The sequence below is a fragment of the Sorex fumeus genome, unplaced genomic scaffold, assembly GCF_029834395.1.
Source record: "Sorex fumeus unplaced genomic scaffold, SorFum_2.1 ptg000142l, whole genome shotgun sequence".
Lineage (NCBI taxonomy): Eukaryota > Metazoa > Chordata > Mammalia > Eulipotyphla > Soricidae > Sorex > Sorex fumeus.
This window is the reverse complement of record NW_026606199.1, coordinates 1,903,478-1,916,151: the sequence shown is the minus strand read 5'-3', so window position 1 is coordinate 1,916,151 and position 12,674 is coordinate 1,903,478. Positions and strand designations below refer to the sequence as shown.

Sequence of the window (12,674 nt, the reverse complement as noted above, 5' to 3'; positions counted from 1 at the left end):
TTTCTTGGCAGAGCGGGCTTGATCCGCCTGCCAGCAAGCTCCCAAACCTGAGCCCGTTACATTAAAAAAAGCAAAAAAAAAAAAAAAAAACCCGAGTGGAAAACAGGCTGTGCACATCTCGGGGAACAGAGACTGGGGAGAGCCGGGGGCGGGGCGCGGTTGGAGGCATGTGCAGGCCGGCTCCTCCCTGCATCCGAAGGTTCCGGAAGGACCAGGCAGGGCACAGCTCCGAGCAGGCCTGCGAGCAGCCTCTACTCTGATATTTTTGACTTCTGAGTTAATACCGGCCTCCCGTGCACGGCCCCCCCCGCTCAGCTAGCATGATGGTTCCTGCTTGCCGTTCCCAAGTCCCTGCCCGCAGGTGACCACGGTCGAGGCTGCATTAGGCCACGGAGCTGCTCCCCGCCGGAGCCCACGCTCCCCGCAGGAAGACGCCAAGGCCCGGCCTGCGCATCCATCACCCACCCAAATCAGCCGCTGACAGGCCGAAACGGGACATTGGCTCGCTTAACTGCATCCTTCATGCTGCAAATCAGGAGCCTCCCACGGCCCCGTGTGGAGGCTAATGACGGATAATGGAGAGGGAACTGCGCGACGGTCTGATGGGCACCCCCGGATAGCACGGCGGGGGTCGGGGGTGGGTGGAGGGCACGGCAGACTTCCTGCCTTAATGGCCAGCCGGGAACGGGGAGTAGAGGGAGGCGGGCAGTCTCAGGCCCGAGGCTGGATTGAGGGGGGTCTTCAAAAAGGGAAAGCATGCGAAACACCATGAGGTACAGTTGTAGACTTACAAATTTTTGTGCTTGGGCTTCAATTGTACAATGATCTAACACCCGTCCCTCCACCAGTGCCCATTTTCCACCACCACGGGTCCCTAACCAAAATTTAAAAAAAAAATGTAAATGATGTTACCTGTCCACACGGCAGAGTCTGGCAAACTCCCCGTGGCGTCCCCAATATGCCAAATACCAGTAACAATGGTGGGTCTCATTCTCCTAACCCTGAAAGAGCCTTGAATATGGCACTTTTTAAAAAAATCTCAGGGCTAGGATGAAGGAGACGTTACTGGGGCCTGCTCGAGGCAATCGACCAACAACAGGACGATCGTGTGATCGCGATGGAGAATGGGCGCTGGTGGAGGGATGGGTACTCGATCCTTGTATAACTGAAACCCAAGCACAAAAATTTGTAAGTCTACAACTGTACCTCATGGTGTTTCACTAATAGAAATTTAAAAAAAAAAAAAAGCAAGCCGGGATGGTAGGGGTCCCTTATCCCACTCGCTGTGGCTCAAGGGGACTTTCTGGAGGGCCCCCCTGAGGGGTCACTGATCAGAGGGGAGGTCCCTGGGGGTGCAGGAAGGATGCAGGGATAGGGACCAGGATCCCCTCCATGATACAAAACCAGAACAAAGCATCATTCTCAGGAAAGGGCCCCAAATCCGCCACCTAGACTGAAGGGCCAGTCAGAGGAAGTGCTGGCCAGGTGGGTGAGAGTCAAGTGCATCGTGAGGGCTGGACACTGGCCAGGCCGGCTCCTCTCACGAGGGTTACGACTCCCTAGAATCCTGGGGTCACACAAGAACCCTTCCTGGCATGGGCCCTGCTCTGTCGGCTGCCAGGGGAAAGGACAAACGGAGAAGTCAGGCACGGTGCAAAGAAGAACGGAAGAAATAAGCTGCAGAGACCCGCGCGAGGTTCTCCTCCGACTCCGGGCCCCTGATGCTCTGGCCCCGAATCCCCGTATGAGCGAGCACAGGCACGGCCAGCCCTTGGGCGTCCAGATCCTGCAAAACTCCTGCCCAACCTCCAATCTCAGAGCAGAGAGTCGCAGGGAGCCCAGAGAGACAAGTCTAGAGATGGAGGCCGCCCATGCAGATAGGCAGGGTTGGGTGGATGCAGGACCTCTGTTCCCCAGCCCCGGGGCTTGGAGTCTCTTAGGCCAAGAGGAAGGAGCTTTTCTCCAAAGCTCTATCTGGTTGCAGGACCGGTTGGAGTTGTTCGTCCATCGTGGGCTGACTCTGTGAGTGGTGGGAGTGGCCAGGGTCCACTTCTGTTGCTGGTGCTAGTGAGTATCTGGTTTCCGCAACCCCGTTTGCTGGAGAGGCAGACGCTTCCCCAGAATGTCTGCTGCTTCCTTGGAGATGGTCACTGCCTCATTCAGGGGCTCCCTGTGCCACCCCACTGTTGAATCGCTGGTCGTGGAACCAGCAAAATGCCGTTTTGATGTCTGTAGCTTTGCAATATAGTTTGAAGAGCAAAGTTACCAACTCCCTTGGTTCTCGCTTGGGGTCTTCAGTGGTCCCATATAGATGCTGGGATTGCTGACTCAACGCCAGTGACAACCCTCATGGGAAAGCTGGTGGTGAGAGCACTGCATCCCGGCCATCTGCACACTGTCATCCTCCAAGACGCCACACTCATCTGGGCCTCTCTGTTCTCGCATCGACAGCTTGCCGTGCGGAGTGTTTTCAAGTTTCACTCTGCCTCAGTTGGGCTTCTTCCTCAGCGCTGGATTCACACTGCTACACATGGGTCCACTTTCCTCATTATTTTAGAGTTTGAGGCTGGTGTATAGAAATGCGACCGGCTTCTGCGCTTGATTCTGCATCATGCAGCTTCTCTGAATTTCCTGACTGGTGCCAACGTCTTCAAGACTGTCTTCAGGGATTCCCACATGGGAGATCCTGGTCTCTTCACTTCCCTTTCACCAGAGACCCTTTGACTCTTCCCTTCGGATGCGAGTGAATGCCGACTTTTCTGCCCGCTGGCTCTGATGAGGGCCCAGCACTGCACTGAAGAGGAGTCCAGAGCCAAAGGTCTGTCTTCTGCCCAGTATCAGAAGCAGGGAGAGCTTCCGGTCTGTCCTCGGGGTAAACCAGCTGCACTGGGTCAGCTGTGTCCTTTCCCATGTTAAGGTATGTTTCACCTGCAGTTTGCTGAGAACTTTTATTATTAAAGGATACTGCATTTTGTACAAACTTTTCCCCCTGCATGTTGAGAATATCATGCTTTTTATCCTTTTTTTCCTGTTGTATTACCTTTATTGATTCATGGATGCTGAATCATCTTTGCATCCCAGGAGTTAATCCTGGTGAATCACGGTGATGGTCTTTTTAATGGATGGTTCAATTCAGCTTGCCGTGCTCTGCTGAAACTTTTGTTTGTTTGGGGGCCGTATCTGGTGGTGCTCAGGGCTGCCTCCTGGCTTTGCACTTAGGGATCACTCCTGGTGGTGCTCGGGGGATCTTATGTGGTGCCAGAGGGAAAGAAACCAGGTCAGTTATCTTCAAGGCGAGCAGCCAACCAACAGAACTCTTTCCCAGGCTCCCACAGAAACGATTCTGAACAAATCAGTGCGACTGGATGGTCGTATCAGCACCATTTCTCAGCCACAGAAAGAAACCAGAAATCAGTGACAGAAGAACATCTGACAACTTGACAAGCAGGCAGAAGTTTACAAACAGACTCCAGGGAGTGGGAAGACAGGCCAAAGGGGTGAAGTACACGCGAGAGGCCCCAGGGTCAGTCCCCAGCGCTGAGTGACGGCTGGACACACCTCTGGGCCTGGGCAGCTCCGAACTGCCATGGCCTGACCGAGCTGCCAGCTCCGGGCACCTTCAGAGCTCAGCACAGCTGGGAGGGGCGAGAGCTCGGCCGCCTGGTGAGGAGATCCCCCCCTCGCCCCCAATAAATAGCTCAAACACAATTCTGAGCAATCAGTGGGTGAGAGAAGAAACCCAGTGGGCAATCTCAAACTCTCCACCAAGTCCTGAAATCGAAAACTCCACCGACCTGAGCTTCTGAGATGCAGCACAGGGAGAACAGAGGCGAGTGTCCCTGCCAGCGTCTCACCCCCTCCTCGCTGTTCTTTATTTTTTTAATTCTGTTGGCTTTGCGCCATACCCAGCCGTGCTCAGGGCCTGCCCCTGGCTCTGTGCTCAGAGATCCCTCCTGCCGGGGCTGGGAGACCCTAAGGGATCAAGCCCATGTTGGTGGCCTGCAAGGCAAGGGCTGTGCTCCCTCTCTCTCTCTCTCTTTCTCTCTCTCTCTCTGGACCCTCACATAGTTATTTATTTTATTTTTATTTATTTATTCATTTTTTTTTTTGCTTTTTGGGTCACACCCAGCGATGCTCAGGGGATACTCCTGGCTCTGTGCTCAGGAATTACCCTTGGTGGTGCTTGGGGGGTCCTATGGGATGCTGGGAATCGAACCCGGGTCGGCCGCATGCAAGGCAAACACCCTCCCTGCTGTGCAATCGCTGTCCCCCACCCCCCAGTATTCTTTTTTTTTTTTTTTTTTGCTTTTTGGGTCACACCCAGCGATGCTCAGGGGTTACTCCTGGCTCATGCACTCAGGAATTACTCCTGGCGGTGCTCAGGGGACCATATGGGATGCTGGGAATCGAACCGGGGTCGGCCATGTTGGCTGCATGCAAGGCAAACGCCCTACCTGCTGTGCTATTGTTCCAGCCCCCCCTCCCTGCCCCAGTATTCTTAAATAACACTTGCCTAGTGAAACCGCCCGACTTGGGTTGCCTGTCGGGGTAAATTAGCCGGGAGTGGCCCAGAGCCCTGGAAACACGTATCAGTTCTGTCCTGGACCACGCTTGGGGCCAGAGAGCCCCAACAGAGTCTGGTTCTGAGTAAACAGACAGAGCCTGGGAAGCATCAAAGGCCTTGAGGGACAGCATCGTTCACTGCGGGACCCTCTCCCAGTCAGAGCAGGAAAGACAGGACGTCTGCGACACGGCGCCCTGCAGCCCCTGACTCGGGAGGGCACTGAATTGATTTTCTCTCTCCCTCACCGATCAATCGTCTTCCCGGCAATGTGGTCTCTTGTCTGATTCACCAGAAACAGTTCCTGCAAAGGTAGCAACCGCTCCGGCAGGCAGAACCAACTCAGACTGACAAGATGCCCCCAGGATGCCAAACAGGGCCGACCCCGTTACCGCCGTGAGGACAAGGACTCAGCGGGCCCCCCCGAAGCCCCTGCCACTCACCAAGGTTGTACCACATGTCTCTGATCTCGAAGCCGATCTGTCTCCTCATGTCTCCGTACCTGGAAGCCAGAGGGAGAAGCCGCTCAGCGGGGGCCAGGGAGACCCTTTAGAGGACAGGGGGCAGCTCGGCCTTCCACGGCGGAGTCAAGGACAGCAGCAGAGATGGACAGGCAGGACTCCAGAGCGAGTGCTCCCACGCTCCCATCACTATGGTTGGGGGAGCACGTGGAGGGGCTTGGCGTCTTGGGGCTGTCTTCCCGGCTTTAGCCTCTCAAGTAAGCTCCAAGCAAACTGGCTCTTAGCCTAAGGGGTTGAGGGCTGGTCTGCTTACCAGGCAGCAGAGCCCAGATGGCACCCCCAAACCTGCTTGCAAGACCAGGCTTCCCCCGCCTCGCGAGCTCGGGGAGAGGGCAGATGGGATGGAGAAGGGATCACTGTGTCAGTGATGGTTGGAGGGGTCACTCGGGATGGAAGATGTGCGCTGAGAGAAGAGAAAGGACCAAACATGATGGCCTCTCAGTATCTGTATTGCAAACCATAATGCCCCAAAGTAGAGAGAGAGAGTCTGGGGGAAATTGTCTGCCATGGAGGCGGGGGGAGGGGTGGGCTGTGGGCAGGGGAGATAGTGGGGACATGAGTGCCCTGGTGGAGGGATGGGTGTTCGATCATTGTATGACTGAAACTCAAAGATGAAAGCTTTGTAACTGTATCTCACGGTGATATAATAATAATAATAAAAAAAAAAAAAAGGCCAGGCTGCCTCCTGTTGGATTAAGCCCCGAGTCTCTGAAAGGGGAGTTGGCCGGGCCCCGAGCTCCTGAGCCCCATGAAGGAAGGGCTCTGGCCCAGACAGGGACAAGAGGCGGTGTTTTGTTTATTTATCGGGGAGAATAAATGCTAATTTTCCCTCCGTGGGCCGTCGGGGGAGGTGTGTGTTTTGTGAGTAATGCTTCGGAAGACAAACCTTCATTAGTTTGCCTGCAATTCCACTTTTCCCGTGGTTGCCTAAGGAAAAAGCGGCTGATATTAAAAAGAGCCGTCTGCAGAATGACGGGGTGGAGCTGGGGCGGGAGATTGCGGCCGGGCAGGAAAGTTCTGGAAGCTGAGCCAGGGTGGCTGCACGCAGAGCCCTGGAACCCCGCCACGCCCTGCCCTGCGGGAAGCTCCTGTCTCAGCCCACGGCACAGGCAGGATTGGACTCCTGGCCAAGTGCTCTTCCCAGCTGGGCAGAAAATCCTTTGGAAGTCAGCTGGGACCCCCTCCTTGTACCGGGCCATAGTCCTGGTCCGGAGATAGTCGGAATGGGGAGCAACCCCTCCCAGGGAGGCCCGAGCTGACTGCTGGCTCAGGGAAACGTGGTACACGGGTGGGGCGGGGGCAGCGGGGCTCCCCACCCCACGGGCGAGACCCCAGCAGCAACACTAGTGCCTTCGGGGGCTCCCTACCGTCCAGGGGCTGGGCCGGGCCTTTCCAAGGTTCCCGGGGGCTTCTCCCGCCCACCTGGGCCTGCGCGCAGACAGAAGGGTCCCTGCCGTGCTCAGGGCCTGGACCAGGCGACCCCTGAGAACAATGTCGCTCCTGAGGCTGCTGCTGTCACCGCTCCAGGGGCCAATTGGACGGTGTCAGGGCTGCGAGCTCAGCCAGCCCGACCTGGACGCTTTGAGCTCCACCCCGACCCCTGCTTTCCCAGGTGGTACAGGCCTGACGTAGCTCCTGGACAGACAGGAGTCCCTGCCAGCCCAAGGGACCTCCAAGGGAAACCGGGGCTGAGACAGCGAGGCCAGGGCTGGGGTGGCAGCGGCCACCTGTGTGCTGGGGTCTCTGGGCAGTGCCGGGACCCAGTGGGCTGGCTCGGTTCCCAGCAGATGGGCGGCACCTCTGCCCACGGGCTGGGAGGGGCCTGCACGCTCGGGATGGACACTGCCTGCACCTGTCCTCTTATCAGAGAACAGGGCGTCATCGTGGAGCTGCAGAAATGGGGGTGCAGGAAACCGGGGTGCAGGCCCAGCCTCGGCCAGAGGGACAGCAGCCCAGACTTGCAGGAGGGCCCAGGCTCCGGGGCAGTGAGATGTGGGCTGCAGGGATGGTCAGTGCCTCAGTCCCTGGAGGAGGGCACTGCTGACCCCCAGGGGGACGAGCAGGAAGTGGGACAGGGAGGACCCCCCCAGCAGGAGGCCGGGGTTCCCGGAAGGGAAAGAGCGTGGCCTGAGCAGGGCCGGGAGCCGCTCTGGAGGACCCCAAGGGACCTGGGTCTGCACGGGGTGCGGGGCGCCCTTCACTCACTTGTTGAGGATCTTGGTTCTCTTGGCGCTCGAGAAGTTCTCCAGCTGCAGGGACTCCTGGGTGAGGAAGGCCACGGCCAGGTGGAAGTAGTTGTTCCACAGCTGGAAGCAGAGGGCGGGCGCGTGGGTGAGTGACCACAGCACGGGCAGTGTCACCCAGACACGAGGGCCGGGCCGTGCGCGGCTGAACCCCCACCCGGTACCCGGAGCCCAGCCCTGCTGCCTGTGCCTCAGTCTCCCCGCACCGACCCAGGGGTCTCTGATGCCTCCTGCCCAAAGCCATGGGGCATAGGCAGAGAAGCAAACGGGCTCCGGCACCCCCGTCCAGCTCTGGGCACCCCCAGCCGGCGGGCACAAGCTGCTGCTTCTGCCCGGGGGAACTGGCCCCTGCCTGCGTCCACCTCCTGGGACGCCCTCGCCAAGGACAGGCAAGGTGACCGTGCGGGGACGCGAGGGGGGAGGGGATCCTGGAACGGGGTGGTCCCGACCACCCAGACCCAGGGCTCCCGTCAACGCCCCCAAGCTCCATCTCCTCTGCCCCGGCACCGTGGCCCAGGCCCTGGGAGACCCCAAGGGGTCCCTGTGCCCCCATAGCTGGGAAGCAGAGGGGGCCTGGGGCAATGAGCCCTTCCTGAACCCTCCCAGGGCGGGTCTTGGTGGGGGGCAAAGCCTGGCTGGGCCAGGCTCAGGGCACTGCAGGCACTTTGGGGGATGCCTGGGAGCACTGTAGTGGGGTGACTCAGTGAACTGAAGCTGCCTGGGAGCACTGCAGTGGGGGTGACTCAGTGAACAGAAGCTGCTCGGAAGCACTGCGGGGGCGGGGGGTGACTCAGTGAACAGAAGCTGCCCAGGAGCACTGCAGAGGGGTGACTCGTGAACCGAAGCTGCCTGGGAGCACTGCACTGGGAGTGACTCAGTGAACAGAAGCTGCCCTAGAGCACTGCAGGGAATGACTAGGTGAACCGAAGCTGCCCGGGAGCACTGCAGGGGGGTGACTCGGTGAACAGAAGCTGCCTGGGAGCACTGCAAGGGGGTGACTCAGTGAACAGAAGCTGCCCGGGAGCACTGCAGTGGAGTGACTCAGTGAACAGAAACTGCCCGGGAGCACTGCAGTGGGGGGACTCAGTGAACAGAAGCTTCCTGGGAGCACTGCAGGGGGGTGACTCAGTGAACAAAAGCTCTCTGCGAAGGATGGAGGACAATGTCGGCCCGAGCAACCTGAAACTCTATAAGGACAAAGGATAGTCGGGGTGGTGGCGGGGATCGAGACAGGGCAGCGAACAGCCCTCACGCGGGGGCTTCCGGAGCAGGCACAGACGCGCGTCGGCCCCTGGTGAGAGAGTTGGGGAGGGTCCGCTGCAGACCCCCAACTGCCTTGGGGGATACAGAGGCCGTCAGGGGTGCAAACGCTCCCCGCAACCCCTCTGCCACAGTCACCCCTGCCCACGGCGGGGACACCCCAAAGGTGACTGTGCATGAAGCGGTGTGTCAGTGGCCGGGACCAATGTCCACTCAGGTGCCCGCATGCCGGGTGCGAGGCCGCTGGGGTGGGGAGCAGGGAACGTGTGGGAAACTGTTGCAAACCCCAAGCTGCCGTACAAAATAAAGCCTTCCCTCCAAAAGGCGCGTGAGAAATAAGCAGTAAGCAAACAGAGAGCACTTTGGGCTGGAGAGACGGCCACGGGGGGGGGGGCAGGGGCTGATCAGCGCTGGGACTGCCCTGGGGGGAGGGGAGGGTAGTGGCGATCATGCAAACACAGTGCAATCTGGGAGGACTTCCTGTACTCAAAGGGGCATTCCCTGTTGGCCAGGATCGGGCACCCTAGCCAGGGCAATGTCAGTGTGCAGCTCAGTGTGAGACAGGGAGAGATCACGTCCTCTGTGGCCTGGAGGGCTGGGGGTTAGGAGACAGAGCAGCAGATGCGGGGGCAGGGGATGTGCCAAGTGTCTGAGCACGTGGAGGCGAGGCATACCTAGGGCGGCTGCAGACCAGGGCACTGCACACTGGCCGGGACGGCAGCACACCAGGGCACTGCACACTGGCCAGGATGGCAGCACACCAGGGCACTGCACACCCGTCAAGGCAGGTGCAGACCAGGGCACTGCACACCTGCCAGGGGACCGGGGCTATTGGACTCATGAGACTGAGTCCCAAGGGCAGCAGCACACCAGGGTACTGCACACTGGCCAGGGCAGCAGCACACCAGGGAAATGCACACCCGCTGGGGCAGCTATAGACCAGGGCACTACACACCTGCCAGGGCGGCTATAGACCAGGGCACTGCACACCTGCCAGGGGCCAGGGGCTGTTGGACTCATGAGACTGAGTCCCAGTCTCCCACATACGGAATGTGGGCAACTGGGTGTTGGTGTCCAGCTTCACAGAGAGAAGAAATACAGGAGCCCTGGGGGACATCCCGGCTCTCCCAGCTGGGTATAAAACCAGCTGCCGATAACACAGGAAAGAGAATTGGCAAATCTTTGCAGTTATGTTTTTTAACTTGCATGCCCGGCTGTGTGTGTGTGTGCGGGGGAGGGAGGCTGGGGAGGGCAAGTCTGTCCTTGAAATAATGTGAGTAATGGGCACTTATGGGCACTTACTCCTCAGTCTACCTGCCAGTCCTCAGTAAGTTAAAAAAAAAATCAAGAGGGAAGCTGAACTATGCAGATATTAGCCATCCGAAAGACATACACGTTTGATAAACTGATAAATATCAAGGCAAAGGTTTTGCCAAGCAAAACATCAGCCCAAGAATCATTTAAAATAAGTCGGATTTGACTACAGAGAAATTTCATCTACAGATGCTAAGTCTGAATGCGTGAAGCTCTATGGAGGATTTGAGCTGCCAAAACAAACAACAAAAGGGGTGTGTGTGTGTGTGTGTGTGTGTGTGTGTGTGTGTGTGTGTGTGTGTTGGGGGGTGGGGGGTGGGGTGCCAAGAGCCCTGGACAGACATGAGGCGAGAAATGTTCAGGGAGCTCACGGCAGAGATCACACGGCCTGAGGACTCCCAGCCTTGATGGGCCATGGGAGAAATGGGCACAGAGTAAGAATCGCATTATCCACCAACTCGGAGCGGCAAACGCATCTAGAAAATGGCTCAAAGGCAGCGCGGGTGCGACTTCCGTTAGCCAGACCATTAGTATCCACACTGGGCTCTTGTGCTGACCACATGGCCCGGCAGTGGTGCTCTGGGAGCCCTCACTGTGCACCCCCCCCCCCAGGGGCATCATGCCCACAGGGCTGACATGATTCACGTGAACAGGATGTCGGGGGTGGGGTGGGGTGGTCTGTGGAGGGTCCGAGGAGCGTGAGGAGAACTCGGGCGATTAGCTGGGAATCTCCCCGCCTGTCTGATGCCCTCTGCTAACGAAAAGCGCGTTTGCCTTTCCCAGAGAAAACTCCGTGTGGCCGGGCATGCGGCAGAGAAAGCGGTGAAAGGACCAACTAATGGAAAACCTGAGTAATATTTCTAGATCCAGAGGGCTTGACAAGCGACACGCCTTTCTCCTATAATGCCAGGAAAATGGAATTTAAAATGAAGATACTTCAAGAAAAAAATGAAGGCACACAGGCACCAGCGAATTTACTGGGATAAACGGTCCCTCCCAGGAGCGGTCAGCTTTCCCCAGGACAGGTGAATGAGGCCACGCAGATGGGGGGTATGGACTGGGGGGTCGGGGAGGGGTGGGGACCGTGCCCTGAGGTGCTTCAGCTGCCGCCCCAAGGCTCCTCCATCCATCCTTCGGTTCTTCCAGTGACACGCCCTTCTCGTCTAGACATACTCTCACTTGCGAACTTTCGTGAGCGACTTCATCGGAGCAAAGGCACCGTGATTAGCCGTAAATGCCAGATGCCCGATCAATCTCAGGTGCCAGGCACTCGCCCCCCCCCCCCCCCACTCTCCACTCTTCCTTCCCTCCGTTGCAGACACTGCGGGATCAGGGCTGAAAATAGTAACTGGGTCCCCCGCAATCCAGGGGTCTGAGGAGGGCAGGGCTGCGGGGAGGAGACCCTCCTTGCGGGCCAAGGACACTGGCGATAGCACAGAGCCAGAGACAGGGCCCTGATCAGGGACCCCCAACCCCCGTCTCCCTACGGGTCTACAAGCCAGCTGGGCTTGGGGTCACCAGCTCCCGACCCCCCTCTGCTGACAATCGTGGTGGCCTCCCAGCTCTGAGCCCTGGTCTGTCACTTGGGCTCAATCTGTCTCTCGGGAATCCTCATCCCTGCTGAATCCGGCGAATGTCCCTAGACCCCGTTTGCAACCGGTGTTCCTGCAGTGCCTCCCGACCATGCCAGGGGCCTCGAGACGGGGAGGGCCAGGAAATAGTGGCTTAGACCCGCTGGATCTGGAGTTCCCAGCAAAGGCCAGGGCCCCCTTTCCCTTACCTGCAGCTCAAAATTGGCTTGATCCAGAAATTTTTTGTTCAGCATATCTGCATACTGATTAATTGCTCGCAGGAAGACTCTGGAAGATCAAGAGGGAAAAAAAATCACATAATTACACACTTAGGCCAAGCACTTTTGTAGGTTTGGCATTTCAATTAGATACAATCCGAGACTGTCTGGAAAGTGAACTCTCTTAAGTCTCGGTGAAAAAAAAAAAAAAAAACAACCCGTGAGTTGGTGCCAATGAAAAGCCCAGAGAATTATATGCAGATGTTCTCCAAATTAATCAAGGAAATTAGCACGTGCAGGATAAAAGAAAGAGACTCAAACCACAGCATCTGACAGTCATGGAGGAAAATGATACCTATTTTTTTTTAAAAAAAAGGTGCAAATTAAACCCTGTTCCCAAGTTGCACTGTCTTAATGTTAGATGGTTCAATGGGTCTTCGCTTTGCCGCCTTCTTAAAAGGTTCGGAAGAGCAGCCACCGCCGCCGTGGGTGTCGCCAGCGAGAAAGATGATGTGGTGCCTTTGTCTTCTACGCCACCCGCTACTTTGGGGTCACTGCGTGCTGGTGTAAGTGAAACTTCAAAAAGCATTCGCGGAAAAGCAAACAACGGAACAAGCATTTTTTCGGGACGAGAAGTCACTGGCTGGTTGGCAATGCCTTCAGCTCCGAGTGCCCCTGCAAGATCTCTCTATGACGGAATATGCCGTGTGCCCTGTCTGACAGGTACCGCCAGCCGAGGCCCTTCACACGCTCTCGTCATTCGTTACCCTGGAACATGTTTACAAGCAGAAGCTGAGTCTGGAACCTTCCTTTCAAAGGGCCCTTCCCTCGCTCCTCACAAAGGCAGGACGCGAGGGGAATCAGCTTCGGATCACGGATGATAAACTTAATTGCGCTTCTCTGTTAGGACGGCAGCAGACAGTGCAGGAGGTCTGGGGGGCTCTGGGGGTGCTGTCCCCACCCCCACTCTGCTCCGCCCTCTGGTC

The 12,674-nt window shown here is 57.5% G+C and overlaps 1 protein-coding gene across 3 annotated transcripts in view; it reads right to left on the bottom strand.

Annotated features, from left to right (window-relative positions):
- DOCK1 (dedicator of cytokinesis 1) overlaps window positions 1–12,674 on the bottom strand; it is a 306,250-nt gene that overhangs the window by 49,859 nt on the left and 243,717 nt on the right. For all 3 annotated transcript variants that reach the window (XM_056106671.1, XM_056106670.1, XM_056106672.1), the window contains exons 30-32: window positions 11,680–11,758; window positions 7,288–7,388; window positions 5,005–5,063 (exon numbers count right to left, since the gene is read on the bottom strand). In XM_056106671.1, coding sequence (XP_055962646.1) covers window positions 5,005–5,063; window positions 7,288–7,388; window positions 11,680–11,758 — 239 coding nt within the window. The remainder of the gene's footprint in view (window positions 1–5,004; window positions 5,064–7,287; window positions 7,389–11,679; window positions 11,759–12,674) is intronic.